Genomic DNA, 18061 nt, shown 5'->3' on the forward strand with positions numbered 1-18061 from the left:
TTTTTTTTTTTTTGGAAGGTAAGGAATGAAGAAGACTTTATTAAGAAACTGGACTGCAGTCCTGACCAGCATCTAAAAGTAGTGTCCATCTTTGGGAACACAGGGGATGGCAAGTCTCACACCCTTAACCACACTTTCTTCTATGGCCGGGAAGTCTTCAAGACGTCTCCAGCCCAAGAGTCTTGCACGGTTGGAGTCTGGGCAGCCTATGACCCTGTCCGCAAAGTGGTGGTAATTGATACAGAGGGCCTTCTGGGGGCCACGGTGAACTTGAGCCAGAGAACACGGCTGCTGCTGAAGGTCCTGGCCATCTCTGACCTTGTCATCTACCGTACTCGTGCTGACAGGCTGCACAATGATCTCTTCAAATTTCTTGGTGATGCCTCGGAGGCTTATTTAAAACATTTCACCAAGGAGCTAAAAGCTACCACAGCCCGCTGTGGCCTAGATGTTCCTCTCTCAACTTTGGGTCCGGGTGTCATCATCTTTCATGAGACTGTGTACACCAAGCTACTGGGCTCTGGTGAGTAGGCAGAAAGAAACTGCATTACAATGTGCTAAACGTGCTCTATAAACTATCAGGTTGCGTTGAATATTCAGCTTCTTTACTAGCATGTAAATGATGTGGTTTGGGTTTTGCTCTCGCTTGTTCCACTCTGGGAGCCAGGCTATGGAAGTAGCAGAGCGTTCCCTGATGGCGATCTGACTACCCCGGATCAGCTAGAATAATCCTCTTAGCCAGCTGGGCATTGGCACTGGCCAGTCACGGTGGGAGTTCTGCCAGCCCTAGGAGCGGTTGTTCTACAAAATCATGAGTAGGGGTAACGTGGCAGATGAAGGTGAAAACTGAGACACTGAGACACCCTGGGATTTTTGGCAGGGATATGGAGGATCCTGTTGCAAAAAACTAAAATAAAACTCTGTGTAGAAAGTAGGATGAGCAAGAATAACGAAATTGATGAACTTCAATATTCGCAGTACCCTCACTCTACTTTTTTAAATTCTGTGGACCAGTGTCCTTGGGAGGTTGGGACTGAGGTTGTGGCATCACAGGGCTGATGGTTTGACACTGCTTTTCTCTGTGCAAGCAGTTGATATGGCCAAGGCAGCAGGCCTGGCACACTGTTATTCTCACCACTTTCAGCGTTCTTCACCAGTACTTTTAACTTGGCTTGTGTCGCACTGGATTATGTGTATTCAAATTGTGTATTTTATTTGTGTGTCCGAGTGAAATGCACTGTCCTGTGGAAGCTGTGGCACATTTTGGTTTTGACTACACAAGGATGTAAATTTCTTCTCCTGGCCCTATTTTTCCCATGTTTCCAAAGTCATCATGAAACCTTTCTTCATTCTGTCCACTTCTGATGCTCTGAAGAGCAAGAGCCCTGATGAATTGGCTGTACCCTGCTGTCTGGGAGTTCCCAGCAGTTCCCTGCTGGCCCCCATTCTCATTTTGGCTTTTCTAACCAGTGAAGTCTTGAGCTAGTGGAATAACTTGGCATTCTTTATGTGTATTTATTAGAGTTTAACTTACCTGCCGAGGCAGTTCCTTTGCTCACATACCGATTGGCTGATCAGCAGTGCAGAATTTCATACAGTGGTTGAAAGGTGCTGTTTCAGCAGGTCGGATTTGGTGACCCGTAATGATAGCTGCACCTCTGTGCAAAGTCAGGGTAGTAAAAATATGGTATTTTTATGATCACACCTGATCACGGTAGGAATAAAAGAAACTTCTCAGCATTTGGATTTGCAACAAGCTGCAACCATCTGTCTCGATGTATAATTGAGATAAATGTGTTTATGTAGTTTTAGGGCAGGGAAGAAGGGGCCTGCCTTATTATGAAATGTACAGCCGGTACCTGGGAGTGGGCAGAAGAATGTGGTCAGCCCTGTGGAGTCTCGCCTCATGAGGCTTCACCGGGTCCAAAGGGTTGACAGAGGCTCGGTTTTCCTTGCTACAGAGTTGTCATGGAGAATAAGCAGCCCCTGTAAGGTTCATGTCCTCCCAATAGCGGGTGTTAGGACTAGCTATACCAAGTTATGGTCTGCTGAGCAGAGCTCACAAGTGTGCTGACGTGGAGTTTCCTTATATTATGTCAGAAATTGCTGCTTATTCTTGATGTCTGTGTTTCCAAACCTAGGTAGTTCTGGTTTTACCAGAGGAACTTGGTCTTAGAATCTAAAGCTGTGTATCAAGAAACAGTGACTGCTTTTGAAAACTGTTTGTTTCTGTTCCTTCTTGTAAAATATAACAAGTGCATTCTAGATGTGTTAGAAGGTTTGAAAGCACTGTGCAATTTAAGTGTTACTTTAAACAATCAGTTGTTTATATACTTGCTGGTACTCTTATATATAGATCATCCTTCTGAGGTTCCCGAGAAGCTCATTCAGGATCGGTTTCGGAAGCTAAGCTGTTTTCCTGAGGCTTTCAGCTCAATCCACTACAAGGGAACAAGGACATACAATCCTCCAACAGATTTCTCTGGACTTAGGCGAGCTGTGGAGCAGCAGCTGGAGAACAATACTACTCGGTCACCTAGACAGCCTGGTGTTATCTACAAAGCACTGAAAGTAAGTGGAGATGAGTTCCTCACAATATTTTTTTGTATTGCTGTTGCTTGTAACTGTCAGTTGCAGCTAATAAAGGTAGAGCATGTAAACCACTGACGCAGACTTGCAAATATCTGGAGATAAAGCAAGTCTTCCATGAAGATGATGATTTTTGTGTAACAGCCGGTAGGGTGAGTATTTATTTTTTTACTTTAAAACAAACACCTTAGCAAAGACCCTGAAAGATCAGGAAAATTTTAAGAGCAAACCAGAACAAAATCAAAAAACTAAGTCAGGAAGAAACTGACTGGGGAAGAGAAAAATAACTGATGTGAGTGACAAGAACTCAACGCCAGTGATTTACAAAGGGGAGCCCAGAAGGGGTTACTGGTGAAGTTCCTAAGGATGGCCTCAGTACAAGGAGAGGGAATGCAAGAGACTTGGAGGGAGTTAATGGTTGGCAAAACTTAGCACCGAGCGTAGTGCAACCCAAGGGCTAGGAGACAAAAAGGAGGAAGGAGATGTGTTGGTAGCTAAGAAACAAGATGGGATCAAGCCAAATGATGGTTTCAGAGGTGCAGCATCAGATCAGAAGACTGGTGAAAAGCAATTGGAGAGAGCAGCTGGTGATTTTCTTAGAAGGTTCACCTTGCCAGGATGTCAGAGGGATTTTTGGGTCTTCAGATTTGCAGTCTGTCCTACAAGTTTGCACACATTGCTACCACTACCTGATTAGCATCTTATTTTCATTGGCCCAAAGAGCACAGCTGTCACTGGGGAGGGACGGGCAGAGCTGGAGCCTATCTGCAGCAGAAGGTAGTGTTAGCACTCTTGTCTGAGCTTAGTCACAGCTGTTGGAACAGATAATTCCAGCTGCTCTGTGTTTGGGGTAGCTGAAGCACAGAAGGAAGTGTCAGGGTGGCATGTACGCATTTCCTTGCATTAGGGAGCAGACAGGCAGCAAGGAGAAAACAACTGGAGTGGTTATTTCCAGTTTGATTCCTCGGGCTTTATTGCAATAATCAGGTAATGCAGTTTCAGATATAGCTGCTAATATACTTAAATTCATGTCCAGGAAAGTAGTTGCTGTGTTCAGATCGCCACGGACTACAGAATTGCTTGGCTTCCTGAGGACACACGGCTTGGATCTGTGTCCATCTCCTCTCACTTTTGAATTCATTGCCCAGTATCAGTCAAGCTTGAAAGAGATCTTAAAGATCCTCAAATTCTGTGAAATCAGATGTCTACATAGGGACCTTATCTGAGAGAAGCTGTGGTGAGAGATATATGTATGTCTGTGTGTGTATATGCAGTCAACCCTTGTTAGGCAGCAGAGATGCTCCCCACATACTCCCTGGGAGGGGAGAGGGGGAAGAGAAACGCAGCTACTACAGTTAGCACAGCTGTGGGAAGAGTTTCAATTAGACCTTATGCCATCAAGGATCTTTATCAGGGGAAACCCTAACCATCTGCTTTGTTCCAGTGCTTAGTTTTTTTTTTTATGTGACACCAAAAAGAACCAAGAGAGTTAAGTGTGCCAAGGCGAAGGACTGGCTTAATCTCAGAACAGATGCTCCCAGGAAAGGGAACAAATCCCTTTCAGTTGAGGAGTTTCACCAGAGCAGAACAATTGTTCCAGGGGCCAGAGGAGAGCGCAGGGCAGTGCCTTCTGAGCTAAAGGGCAAAGAATGTGTCCTTATGTACTGTGAGAAATGAGACTGAGTTTCCTTCTGGAGGTTTCCAGAATGCAAAGTCCTTTTAGCAATCTTCTACCTCCCATTTCTGCTATGAAATTCAAAGATGGGGCAGGAGGGGAGAAGAGTATATCTTACAGGCCTTCAGGTCACTTCCATACAAATGCAAGACTGTCGTCTTGCTTGGTTTCTAATCCGAGTCTTGGTTCCCAGGTTAGTAAAGCATTTCTTGTTAGCTGTCTGCTCTCTCTGCCTCTCATGCTTTTGCTTGGCAAAAGTTTTCATAAAACATCTGCACTGCTCTCTGCCCCTTACCAGTTTATTCTTTTCTGTTGGACAGGCTCTAAGTGACCGGTTCAGTGGGGAGATCCCCGATGACCAGATGGCTCACAGCTCTTTCTTTCCAGATGAATATTTCACATGCTCCTCTGTGTGCCTCAGCTGTGGGTAAGTAGGTGAGAAATGCACCCTCATCCTTCTAGAAGATAGTGCTACCCTGCTCTGCAGCCGCAGGACATAAAGGCGCTGTGAAATCTTGACGCCTGACATCACCTGTCATCAGCTAGTACCTCCAGACAGAATTTGGGCAAAACTCTTGGACAGTTGTTATTGTCACGTCCCAGCTGGATGCGTGGTCTTTGCCTACCCTATTTCTGCGTATTGCTACAAACCTGTTCTGCCCGTATCTTTTCCCTGGTGTGCACAGGGCAGGAAGAAGGGAGTGCCTAAAGAAATCCCCTGAAATTTCCTATGATGATTTTTCCTGCCATTTTTATTACCTAAACAGTATGAACAATCCTAAAGCGCACATCATCATGGGCCTGGACTGTGTTTGGTGACTGGATCTAAGTGGAGCCCCAGGTTTGATGAGAGCTTGGTTCATAGCTCCCTGGGAAGAGCCCAGAGGTTGGGTCTGGAAGGGCAGTAGATGGCAGTCGGTGCTCCGAGTCTGTCAGGTGCTATAGCAACGTGATGTTATTTTTCTCTCAAATGTCATACAGTGCTACCTTCCTGTTCTTTTATGCTCATCAGAGAATTTCTGTGAGGCCCTTACAAAGACTGCAGTGTTAACTCTGTGCTGGTCAAGTTCCAAACTTGGTTAGTCCTTCCTAAAATTCACTGTGAAACTTAAATTGGCTAGAGCGATCATCTCCCGCATTGAACTGTTGTGGGGCGCTGCTTTGTGCTGTGAAACAGTTGCTAGACCTCCTTCCAGAGAGCCTGCCTTTCAGCACAGATGGTGTCATTGCTGCATGTGCAGCTGTGAAAATGGTTTGGGGTTAGAACACCTATCCAAAGGCAAGGTAGGAACATAAATGAACTCGTGGTGACGTCTGTCCCCTGTCAAACAGCATCAGCTCGTGGTTTGCTTTATGCATACTCAGGTGTGGCTGTAAGAAGAGCATGAACCATGCAAAGGAAGGAGTCCCTCATGAATCCAAAAGTCGATGCAGATACTCTCACCAGTACGATAACAGAGTCTACACTTGCAAGGTGAGCAGCGACACGAGGACAAGGTATGAAGAATAGAGAAGGAAAGGATGGCCCCATGAATGAGGACTACCACAGGCATGTGCCTGTTTCCTTGCATTTTTTCAAAAGGGAGAGGTGCTCATGTCCTTGACAAGAAAAACTGACCCCCGTTGAGCTTGTGTTTTTGCTTGGAGAGGTCACCACCTCTGCGTGCTGCATGTCATTTGCTGGCTAAATTGCGTAATTGCTCTCGACCTGGCGATGTTGACCCCCTACACCCTTACTCTTCTTTGCTTATGCCCATTCCTTGGTAATAGCAATTTTTCCTGAAGGATGTGTGCAGGAGACAGGAAAATTTTTAGCTACTATCATGGGTTTTATTCTTGTAGAAATGTTTCCTTGATGTCATTATTGGGAGTGAGTTTTGTTTTGGTTTTAAATCAGTTTTGATGAGTGCTCTCCTTTGCTGTGGACGCCACTGTATGGTAGTTAGATGCTTTATGTAGCCAAACAGCTGCAAGACCTGGAGCCTGGGATTCCCAAGAATGCAGTTTTATTCGAGCCTCTGTGTTACAGGCATGTTACGAACGAGGGATGGAGGTCAGCGTGGTGCCAAAAACCTCTGCTTCCACTGACTCCCCTTGGCTGGGCCTTGCCAAGTATGCCTGGTCAGGGTGAGTACTGCAGCTAAGATCACTCTGCTCTCTACGCTGCCTGGACCATCGGACTTGCAGTTCCTCACCGAGGTAACCCGTCTTCCTCCTCTGCAGGTACGTGATCGAGTGCCCCAACTGTGGGGTGGTGTACCGCAGCCGACAGTACTGGTTCGGCAACCAGGATCCTGTGAACACTGTAGTGAGGACAGAAATTGAGCATGTCTGGCCAGGGGTAAGTCCAGTTGCTGGATCGTCTCTGAGGAGGTGTGCAGCCACGCATGCGTTCATATTCTTCTGGACATTGATGGCGAAAATGGATTGGCTTTTATTAGAGGTGGACCCAGTATCTGCTGTTAAAAAGGACCTTTGCAAGGGCCTTTAGTCCTCTTTCAGATATCTTGAAATGGCTAAGTTGCCAGTTCATGAACACCTTGTGTGAATGATAACGTCATTAAATCCTGCCCCTGTGCTACAAAGCAGGGGGCTGGTGAATTTTTTTCTCATGCTTGCCCTCCAGTTTCCCGGGAGTGGTGGGTCGCAGGGCCATCTGCTTCTAAAAAAAAAAAAAAATCAGGTTTTCCTGGTTTTATTCTCAAATAAGTATCCATTTCATTCCAGACTGATGGATTTCTGAAAGACAACAACAATGCAGCCCAGCGTTTGTTGGATGGGATGAATTTCATGGCACAGTCAGTATCTGAACTTAGCCTGGGACCCACAAAAGCCGTGACCTCCTGGTTGACAGACCAGATTGCCCCAGCTTACTGGAGACCCAACTCTCAGATCCTGGTAAATAGCAGCTGCTGTACAGAAGTTTTGCAGCTAAAAACCCTATTCCTCACATTTTAAGTAATACGGTTGTTTTGCACATTACAAATGCCTCTTGGTTTATTGCAGCAAACTGTTTATTGCAGCTTCTGCTACAATTTTGAGAAAATTGAGATGCTTTTCAGCTCTTTCCGTTCTTGACTTAGCTAGAGAAATTATGAACAGAGACTCTGCCCAGCCCTGCTAAGGAGACAGTTTCCTCCCTGTTTTTTGTGACCTCCTCTCCCTGCAGCATCACCATGAGTCTTGGCTTGCATGAATGTGCTCTTCAAAGCAAAGAATCGACATCTCAAACCTGGCTACTGCAGTTGCTAGTACTATTTTTATAGGTGCAGAGATTCAACTCTGTTTTCATACCAGATGCAAAGAGCTGGCCCCAACGATTTGACTAGAAAAGGATTCCCTGTGTCTTGCAGGAAACAAATACTTCTTTAGTGAAAACTTCCTTCTGAATTCTCACGCCCCCCCAAGCTCAAAATACCCACCGTTCAGCCCTGCATGACGTGGCTGTAGTTATTTGTGATTTTGAAGGGATCAGAGCAATCTGTTGGCTTAACTGCTGTACGTCTACTGTCTGAATCGCTTCCCTAGGGTGAAGTTACGGGGCTGGGAGCAGCTCAGTCTTGGGTGTCACTGTGTTTTTCACCATTTCAGTCTGAGTCTCGCCATCCTGGGATTCTGCTCTCTTATTTTTCTATTAAGGAAGAACAAGCTAACAGTTTTTCTTTTTATGTTTTTCTGATTAGAGTTGTAATAAGTGCAACACGCCTTTTAAAGATAACGACACTAAACATCACTGCCGGGCCTGTGGAGAGGGCTTCTGTGATGGCTGTTCGTCCAAGACCCGTCCAGTGCCTGAGCGAGGCTGGGGACCAGCACCAGTCCGTGTGTGTGACAACTGCTATGAAAACAGGGGCATCCAGTTAGGTAATTTTGAGTTGATTGTGATGGAATTATCCCTGTGCAACAGTTAGTCTGAAGTCTTTGTCCCTGGCTTCTGGATAGCAACCTTCCCGTTGGGTGTGGGCAGAGTTGTTCAGACTGGGATTTGGCACAGTTTTCAGTAGGGAAGCTCAAGAGCTCACTGTCTTTTGGCAGGAAGATGGATGGCCCTTATAACAAGCTACCAGATATCTGACTCCCTGACAAAATTATCTTTTAATTAGGTCTTTTACTTTGTTTTCCTGGCACCTGCTGATGGTGTGGAGCTGGCATCAGAGCAGGGATGCTGCTTTTACAGCAGACTGTATTTTGTCCATGGTTGCTGAAATGAAAGGGAAAACACTGCAGTCCGAGATTGGAGATGTGGGAGATAAAGGCTGAGGAGAGGCCCCAAGCTGCCTTTTGGGTTTGCTGCTGGTTTTCTCTGATGTAAATTAACTGAAACTTGGCAGAAATTGCGCTGGACTTGCGTGTTGAGCCCTTTACGCTTGTGTTGTGCAGATGTAGCTGAGCTGCCTTCGGATGAGGAAGGGGGGACACTTATTGCCAGGAAGGTGGGAGAAGCTGTGCAGAACACCCTCGGAGCAGTGGTGACAGCCATGGACATTCCCTTAGGTGAGCTCTGCTCTCTTTTGATAGATTTTTTTGGTCTAGAGGCATTTTTCTTTTCACAGGGCAAAACTTGTGATTAAATTTGCACGACAGGGTGCACCTCCGCTCTGCTACCACTGTTGGTTGAGAGTTCTACAGCGCCCTGCACCTCTCTCGCTTGACATTTCCTCTTGGTTTGCAGCACGTTGTTTTTGCAGTTCATACCTTCTCTTTTCTCCGTCATGCAAATCTGCGCGCACCAACCTGCAAGTAATTCATGCTCCCCTGATGCATTGCTGCAGCGACCTGCCAGCTGGAGCTCCCTAAAGACTGGCCCATTAGGAAGCATTTTTTCAGGTTTGGTTTTCTTCCAGAGGTGCTGAGCACATTTTAAGTGTGTTCATGGATACTGCTAGCACTTGGTACTTCTGCAAGGGAGGGCTGAGAATCTGAAGCTGTCCAGGTTGGTAATGATGGGAAAGTAATCAGTAACGTGCTCTTTCATGGTGAGCTTAGTACAGTGAATGTTTGCTGCTCTGTCACGTGCTGGGCAGCAGCTCAGGTGTGTCAGCAAACGATTCGCATTGAAGTCTTCTGTTCACCTGCAGCTTGTTCTGCCATCGCCTGGGGGTGTGTTGTCCCACTCAGCTACGGGCAGAATAAATACCTTTCTCAGTTCAGACAGTACACGCAATTCTGAATGCTTGGTTTGGTGACTGTGCTTTTTTGGCCCCAGCTGAAACAGAAAGTAGGGAAAAACAAGTGTCTCAACCTCTGGAGGAGTCTGAGCAAGGGAAGATGCCACCGTTTAAGGAGAAACAATCTGTCCTTTTGAAGAGAGGCAGAATGTGGAAGAATGGCCAAAAGGGCTACCCACTGCACCGTCAGCAGGTTGTCTTCCCCTTGCTGGCAGTGGTGTGGCTGGCAGTGTGTCAGTACTTCCACTGGAGTACCTTCTTCACGTGTTGTGTTCACAGGTGATTTTTTTCTCCCTCTTTCTCGCCCCCCCCCCACCTCGCTTCCTCCATAGGTCTGGTAAAAGATGCTGCCCGGCCTGCGTACTGGGTACCAGACCACGAAATCCTGCACTGCCACAACTGCCGGAAGGAATTCAGTATCAAACTCTCCAAACACCACTGTCGGGCCTGTGGCCAGGGATTCTGTGACGAATGCTCGCACGACCGCAGAGCCTCTCGTGGATGGGATCACCCAGTCCGAGTTTGCTTCAACTGCAATAAAAAGCCTGGTGACCTTTAACCCCAGGCACTTCTCCGGATATTTGCAATTCCTTATGTTCTCAGGGTTACAAATGAAAATATCTGGTCTCCCTTTCACCTCTTGACCTGTTGCAGCCAGAGTGCATGTTTCCAGTTTCTGGCCTCCTCTCGTGTTATATCCATCTTGGAATGCTGGGAATGAGCTTACGTTCAGCCTCTAGGTTTTAATTTCATATTAACTGGGGAAGGGAGGGAGCTCCCTTGTAAATGAGCAAACCAAAATCCAGTGTATTTTATTCCAATTAAAAAATATATATATCTCTATATATATATCTTTATGTATAGTTTAGTATATTAAGAATGGGGTTGGCTCACAAAACTTCCAGTATTCCTAGTTCAAATGATGGATGGTGTCGTTCCTTACTATACTGGATCAGATTTCTGGCCTTCTGATTCTTCTTGTGGAACATCTTGCTGATCACGATGTCCCGTGAGGAAGGTTTGGACTCTGTGCTGCCAGGAAGTCTCCGGTGCTGATGCATGAATTACACCTGGTAATTCAACCAGCCCTACACCTGGAGGTGCCGTACTTTTGGCCATGGGAAGATTAAACCCAGATTCCTTAGCAAGTTTGTTTGAACTGTGATATGAACAGCGGTCTTGCAGTGCAAGAGCTATCAAGTGGAAATAGAACCTCCCGGTAGAGACCAGTAGAGCTCTGGAAGGTAAAGCAAGTCGTATGGCACAAGGCGAAGCGTTGGGATTTTGCCGTTTCAACTTCAGTACCAGATCAAAAGGTAGCGGGGTCTTGCTCTCCCTGACAGTGTTCTCATGTACTCAGGTTTTGTTCAAGTTCCTCTGCCAGCTTGTTGCAGTTAAAAGTTTTGTCCAGAGCAGAACAAGAGAACAAGTTACGTAGGCAATTATGAAACACCAAGTTTGAGCTGTTTGGGTTGTGATGACTTTTCTCCTCTCCCACTTATTAAGCTATCATGGAGCCTATGGAGCCTCGGTGCTCTCAGACGTGGTTGCATAGAAACTGCACAGATTTGACTTACCTTTTTTTCTAATAATATGAACTTACAAATCCACCTGGAAAATGGGAACCTTTCTTCTCTGCTCCTAGCAACTGGCACTCACTGGACTTCATCCCTTTATTAAAGGACTGCAATGAATTCGCCAATTTTTATTATCAAAACCACCACTTAACCTAACTAATACTGTCTTGTACTGTGGATTTGTGATTCCAGTTATAAGAAGTAAGAGACCATTGTGGATTGAACTGCCTAAAATTGTCCCTTCTTGGCTTACGTAGACAAGAATTCTCCCACCACAGAGTTGTCTTCTCTTGGAGTGACTGGAGTTTGATGAAATGTCCTGGAACTGTGGTATTTTTTTTCCCCAGCTTATTAAATGTGCTCTTGTGTAGATGAGTGCTCAACACCCTGTTTTAGAACTGTATTATTAAATTAACTGCTATAAAAGACTTTATCTTCTGCACAGGTGTACTGACTTTTTCCTTGTAACAAGCGGTTCTTGCTTTGTCTCTGAAAGATCTTACTTACAAAGTGATTTTCCCTGTCACAACTACATCCAGCCTACACATGGGAGTAGACTTGGAAGATGTTCCAGGACACCTTCGGTACTGGCTGAGTTGGTGATGTTTTTTCTTGAGCCGAGTCTGCCATCCATTGACAGTTGCCCAAGGGAGGGCGTGAGTAGGTAGGAATCCTGTCTTAAAAGACATTTGGCACATCCAGCAGAATTCCGTGCTTCAAAGTATTTTTATTTTTTTAATGGGTGAGCAGTGTGTTCTCGCTTCGTAGGCTGTGCCCTGTGTGCTGTTTACGCATGTAGCTTTACTACCATGTCATTGCACAAAGAGAAAGCAGCCATGACGTTCCTGGTATAAAAACTTTGGCATCTGTTTCGACAACTTGTCTGATTTTTTTCTTTTCCCCTTGTCACAGCCAGAATTACTACTCAGTCAAGGAGAAAATATTGTCTAAACATTTTAGTCTATGTGCAAACTTAGTAACTTAGCAACCTGTCGATATGCTGAGTCTGTTCTTGATTGATTATCCTGGAGCTGAATCTTTGATGCTGTTGCTCAACAAAGCAAAAAAATCTCACGTGGTGCTTAGACTGCAGCAGGCTTGCTGTTGCTCTTCCTGGACAATGATGAGAGGATAATTTGGATTCTTTGTTTTTCACAACGTAAAAACTATCTGTAAGGCTTAAGTTCACTGCTGTTTTCTGTACATAAGAGCTTTTCCTTTTTCTGGTAGTATTGGTGCTATGAGTATGCAGCAAAGCCCAACACACTTTGATTAGGAAAAATTTCTTCATGGAAAGGGTGGTCAGGAGTTGGAACGGGCTGCCCAGGGAAGTGGTGGAGTCACCATCCTTGGAGGTATTTAAGCGACGAGTTGATGTAGTGCTTGGGGACATGGTTTAGGGTAGAGTTGGCAGTGCTGGGTTGACGGTTGGACTCGATGATCTTAAAGGTCTTTTCCAACCAGAACAATTCTGTGCTTCTATGATTCTATGTTTTGGTATTGAATCCTAATTGTTAATAAACAAAAGGGCTCTAAACAATGTCTGTGGACAGAAGGCTCTATGAGAAACTTAAATAGAGGAAATGGAAATCCTTAAAAAAAAAATCACTAAAGCAAGTAACGTGGGAGCATCTTGTGCTTGGGGTGGGACTGCCAGCCTCAAGACAAGGGTCAATCACAGAATGGTTTGGGTTGGAAGGGACCTTACAGACCATCTAGTTCCAACCCCCCTGCCATGAGCAGGGACACCTTCCACTAGACCACGTTGCTCAAAGCCTCATCCAGCCTGGCCTTGAACACTTCCAGGGATGGGGCATCCACAGCTTCTCTGGGCAACCTGTTCCTAGTAGTAGAAAACCTGAGAGTTTTATTCCTAAACTCTCTTTGCATTCAGAGGTGTTGGTAGCATCTAACTGGAGTGAGACTCTGGAAGCCTGTCAGCAGGTAACAGCAACCTCACTGGAGCTCTGCAAAAGCCCAGGCGGCGAGTGTTTCGTAGTGACAGTTTGAGAAGGGTCTGACACTCCAATGCAACTCCTGGGCAAAAAAGTGTTGTTCATTTACAGGGACAGGGATGAAAGGGGACTGTCCCAAGGAATTCTCCAGAAGATCAGCATGTGTATTTTACCAAAGACAAATTAATTACTTGCCATGAAATTGCAGCTGATCAAATCTGTAGCACGTCCTTTTGGATCAACTGACGTTCACTGTGATGTTATTTCAGCAGTTAAAATCAGCACGCTGTCTTGGTATGGTGCTGAATGCAATTGGACCAAGACAGAGCACGATAAAAGCGTGTTCTGAGTTACAGAATGAAGCTGACTTTGATGTAAATCTTTTGCCAGAAGGATGATGTCAGGTTGATTATGGGCAGATCAAGCAGCCTCTGCACCTCTTTGGATTAGGAAATGCGATGAAAAAAAGATCGGGTGAAATAAGAATCATGTGAACTAACTGATGTGCAAAGGCGCGCCCCAGTGAAAAACTAATTCCTCGCCCAACGAGCCCCAAAATGAGCTTAGATTTGTAGAGGAAAGAACGCCTGATTGCTCCATTCCAATGGATTTATTTCCATTGTGGGTACCTATGCCAATTCAGTACAAAGATTCATCTTCAAATAGGCAATGTGGGTTTTCCTCTCCTTCTGTGACGCCGGTGGTTGTGAGCTTCGTATAGATGTGCACCCTTTCAGTTAGACTCCCTACGCAAAACCTGTAGGCCAAACTTGGCCTGAATGTGTACCAGGTGCATGCTGCACCTAAGGCTTGCAGCTCGGGAAGCAGATGGCAGAACAGAGTGGCTGGAACACGTCGCTGTTGTTGGGGCAGCAGCAGGCTGTAACAGGGAGCTGCTTGCACAAGAAAAACTGCTTTGTCTTTCACTCCTGCCTCTGCCCCCCCTGCGTTGGTTTTCCAGCTCATTCATCCTCCTGCCCGGTTCCTCATGGGTGAAGTTGGCCAAGGTATCCCGTATATTCCTGTGTCGGTTGTGAACCGGACTTGTGATTGTGTCCTGGAAACCGTGGCAGCCCTGGCTAGCTTTTGGTGTTACCGAGAGTTTATTTGTTGAAACAAACACCCGGGTTACGTTAGACCTGCCTTGTGTTTACGCCGAGCGTCTGCTGTCCCTGTGCCGACAGTCACCAACGCCCCCGTTGCTTTGGGTGCCCTGGGATATAACACTCCGGGACTCCGGCTTCCCAACTGGGCATACAGGCTTCGCTGCTCCTCATCCTTCTGCTTCCAGCGTAACCAGCCCAAGGAGGTGCAAGTTCTACCCTCGCTCTGTTTTGCAGCCTCTTGTTTTCACGTTTGGTAGCATCAGTCACTGTAGCTCCACATATTGTGGCGTTGTCCTTGCATTTGATTTATTGCTGATGGCTGTAATATAACTTGGCACCGACAGATACGTCTTTGCCTGCCAGTTATTTGAGAACAGAGAGTGATTTGGACGAGCGAAACTGTCTGTTTTTTGTTGTCCGTGTCCCGTTCCCACCCCCCAGTGTTAGCTGAGCGCTCTTTCTCGGTAAAGCGATGTTGACGTGTGTATTCTCCAGTCCCAGCGCATAGCATGTCACGGAACGTTTTTGTTCCTAGTGCAGGTACGTCAACAATGAAATCCTGGCAAGGCCAAAATAAATAAAAACTTAGCGCGAGGCCTTTCAGAATCAACCCCGTAACGTGACAAAGCCACGCTAGAATGGCCAGCTAGTCGGCTGTCTTGAGCAAATGTTGAAGTGCATTCAGTTTTTTAACTTCATTTTAATTGGACATAAGCAAAAAATAAAGCAATACGGGTACGAGTTATTTATATACATATGTAAATAACGAGTTCTCACGTAGGAAGTGTCTCAGTTGCAGCCTTACAGGAATTGTGATGTCAAGAACGCCTGGAGATTTTGAAACTGTCTGATTTCTGACATTTTGATAAAGCTGGCTAAATGCTTCTGGTTCTGCTTCCAAGGCAGTTTTGCAGCAACGCTGGAGCAGCAGTCGTGTGTGAACAATAACGTGCAGATGATGACTTGTCAGGAAGGCACCAGAGCGCTTCTCAGCTACCGCGGTATGCATAGCAGTGCCGGTGGGAAGGAAGTTGTTGGAACAAGAAGAGGCAGGTGGTCTTGATGGTGGTTTCAGACATTACCTAGAACAGTTTTATCAACTTTGTGCCTTGGCTTCCCTTTTGGAAACATGAAACTAATTTGTAAAATGCTTCAAACCCTCAGGTCGAGCGTCTTTCAAGCCCCAGACCCGTGTCTAGGAAATCCTTCGGGTTGGTACTGACTGCTCGATTCAGCTCAGAGGATACGTAGCACACAGCATGTGTGCAAGCAGCCATCAGCAACTGACGGTTTGGGGACCAAAGCTGAATTTGTCCACTGCCAGATTAGAACTTTTCTGAAAGCAGCTGCTGTAAGGAGACATCTCGAGACTATGCGTTCCCATTTGAATCCTCGCTTCCTCACAATAAATGCTTGAGTTTCTAGTACTGTTAGAATAGGGCACTGTTACCTCAAAAATGTGAAAATGCCAGAGTTAAATGGTGACTAGTAAATTGATTTTTTCAGTATTCATCAGGGTAACAGGAGGAATGACCATGAAGCCATGTACTACAATAAATCAGGGTCGACAGAAAGACATAACCCCCGCCGTCACGCAAGACCCAAAAGCAAATCCCTCCCCAGCTTTAGACACTCGAGGTTAAAACTGCGGGAGTTCACGTTTCTACCCATTGCGTCCAAGAACCCTGTGTGACCTGGAGGGTTTTACGTGGGAAGAGCTTTTTGAACCAGGGTTGAGAGACGACTGACAGGAGCGGGCTGCGTGGAACCGAACGGGGGCAAACTCAGCGGTGAGGCCCCTGACACTGTCAGGTTGGTGAGGAGCGGTCTGCTCCCACGAGCTAAAGGGACCAAACAAATAGCGTTTGCTGGGTAAGGGATGCTGCAACCTGTCTTGGAGTGTAGGTTTGCCCTTCCTGAAGCTGCCTGCTTAGATTCAGTACTTGCTGAGAAGCTGAGGCAAAGAAATACGGTATTTTGATACTGCAGCAGAGGGGAAAAGTGCTGCAGTTCCTCACTTTTTCGCTGCCTGAGGGTCCTAGCTATTGCTGCATAATGAAACATTGGTTTAATATACTTTAGCCACTGCCTGCAGGCTGTTTGCTGTTTGTCACAGAAGCCAAACTGTCTTCTTGTCCTGCTTCCCCTCTCCTTTCGTACTGCTCTTGCAGGCTTAATGAGAAGCCATCGGCTGCAAAAGCCCTGGTTGGGTGAATGGGTTTGCAGGGACTTGTGTGCGCGTTGGTTCCCTGGAAACAACAGAACGCAAATTAGTGTCTTTTGTTTTATGAGCTTTGCCTAAAAGGGAGCAAAGAAAAGAGACTATCTTCAGTTATGTAAGATGCTTTTCTGCCACAATTCCTAGTTTGTGTTTCCCACAGTAACTGGGCACAACTGTTGCGCCGGCTCCTTCTGGCAGAAGGGGAGTTACTGGAGGTAAGAGCACCGAGAAGGGTTGAAATGCTAATTTAAATTTTGGAATTAATTCTGATTTAAGGGAGTTCATCGCCCTTGTGGTTTGCTACCTGCAAGTGTTTGAACCACACATGTTTACTAGCAAGAACATCACTATAAAGTGTGTTCCAACTCAGCTCCGAGTTGATGATGGGATGTAACGTTCAGAGTTTGCAGTGGGATGGGGGGTTAGTCGCATTTCTGTTTCCTGAACAGATGCTTGGTTGGAGTGTGCCTTAACCAAGGCAGTGCTGCCTGTATTAATCACTCTGCATGGGACAGCAAATGACCCAAACCAACACAGCTAATGAAGAAAAACTGCAGCGTATTTTCTCAAATTGGAACAAAAAGCAAGCCAGGAATCGGTGACCACACTGGCCAAACGGGTCTCATGGTTATCCAAGGGTAGTAGAGGGAATGGGAAGAGCCTGCAGAACTGACTGACCTTCTGAGGAGAACAGGGGCCCCTGGGCCTTACGAACAAGCTCTGTAGAAAGAAGGGGCAGCCCAGAGCGTGCCGTGAGCAGCGCTCTCTGTCTTGTGTGAGAAAGAAGGCTCTGCAGGGGAACGCTGAAGCCAGATGAGTCAGGGAAGCTGTGGGTGTCAGGAATTCACAGCTCTATCTCCCTGTGGGGAAAAGGGAGCTGGCTGTTAATGGGATACAAGAAAGATTTAGGGATTTTGAGCCTTTGCTGGGATTCATCTTGACTACCCTTGCAACAGCTATTTCATATATTCACACTGTAAAGTTACTACACTGCTCCCAAGAGGAGAGTTTTCCCGCTTTATTGTCTTCTATATGGAGTGATGGGTAACAGAAACACAAAGGGAGGGAAGGAGATCACCACAGGCAACACTGGAGTGGGGTGGGCAGTAAGAGCTGCTGAGGAAGAAAGAGACAGTTTCCTAGAACAGCCTGTTGCTTAGGCCTGAAGGTCGTGAGGGGGCAGGAGAAAGGAGCAGAGAGTCCTGCAGGACCGAGGATTTTTGGTAGGGCCAGCCACTCCTGGCACCTGTATTCAAGTAATTCCCTCTTACCCAAAGTCACTTGAAAAATGGAAGGAAAGGGGAGAGGAGGGCATTGGAGACAAACAGAAAACCCATAGCACATGCTCAGGGCTGCGCTGGTCTTGTGAAGGAATCTCCCTGTATGGGACTGGCAATGCAGGACACTTGTGACGCTTCCTTTTGGAGAAAGCTGGGCCAGGGGACGCTCGGGAAGCATGCTTACAGAGCTCGGGATGCAAAGGGACGAACTGGCTGCAACACTGAGAGCTCACACCCCACACCTGAGCACCTCATCCCTGTTAACAGTGTTGTGCTCATCCTGCAGCTCACCTTCTCCTCCTCTGGGAAAACATTTGGTGCCCCACAGATGAGTTTTGCCAGCCCACTCATTTCACTGCAAATACTCCTCCTGCTGTGCTGCAGCCCCAGAGCTTCTCCTGCATGTGCACCAGCGGGAGGTGGAACCGAGCTGGTGGCCTCTCGCGATGTAGGTGGTGGGGTGCAACCCCTCCATACATGGGTTGCTCTA

General features: G+C 46.5%; 1 protein-coding gene across 1 annotated transcript; it reads left to right on the forward strand.

Moving 5' to 3' along the window:
• Positions 1 to 21: 21 nt before the first annotated feature.
• ZFYVE1 (zinc finger, FYVE domain containing 1) lies at positions 22 to 11882 on the forward strand (the record flags this gene model as incomplete). Its single annotated transcript, XM_010157548.1, has 10 exons — positions 22 to 523; positions 2357 to 2571; positions 4585 to 4691; positions 5630 to 5738; positions 6294 to 6391; positions 6488 to 6605; positions 6992 to 7162; positions 7948 to 8128; positions 8645 to 8758; positions 9765 to 11882. Coding segments are annotated over 10 exons (1842 nt in total), but the record flags the coding sequence as incomplete, so codon positions are not given.
• Between the last annotated feature and the right edge of the window lie 6179 nt (positions 11883 to 18061).

Source organism: Eurypyga helias, unplaced genomic scaffold (assembly GCF_000690775.1).
Source record: "Eurypyga helias isolate BGI_N326 unplaced genomic scaffold, ASM69077v1 scaffold18738, whole genome shotgun sequence".
Taxonomy (NCBI): Eukaryota; Metazoa; Chordata; class Aves; order Eurypygiformes; family Eurypygidae; genus Eurypyga; species Eurypyga helias.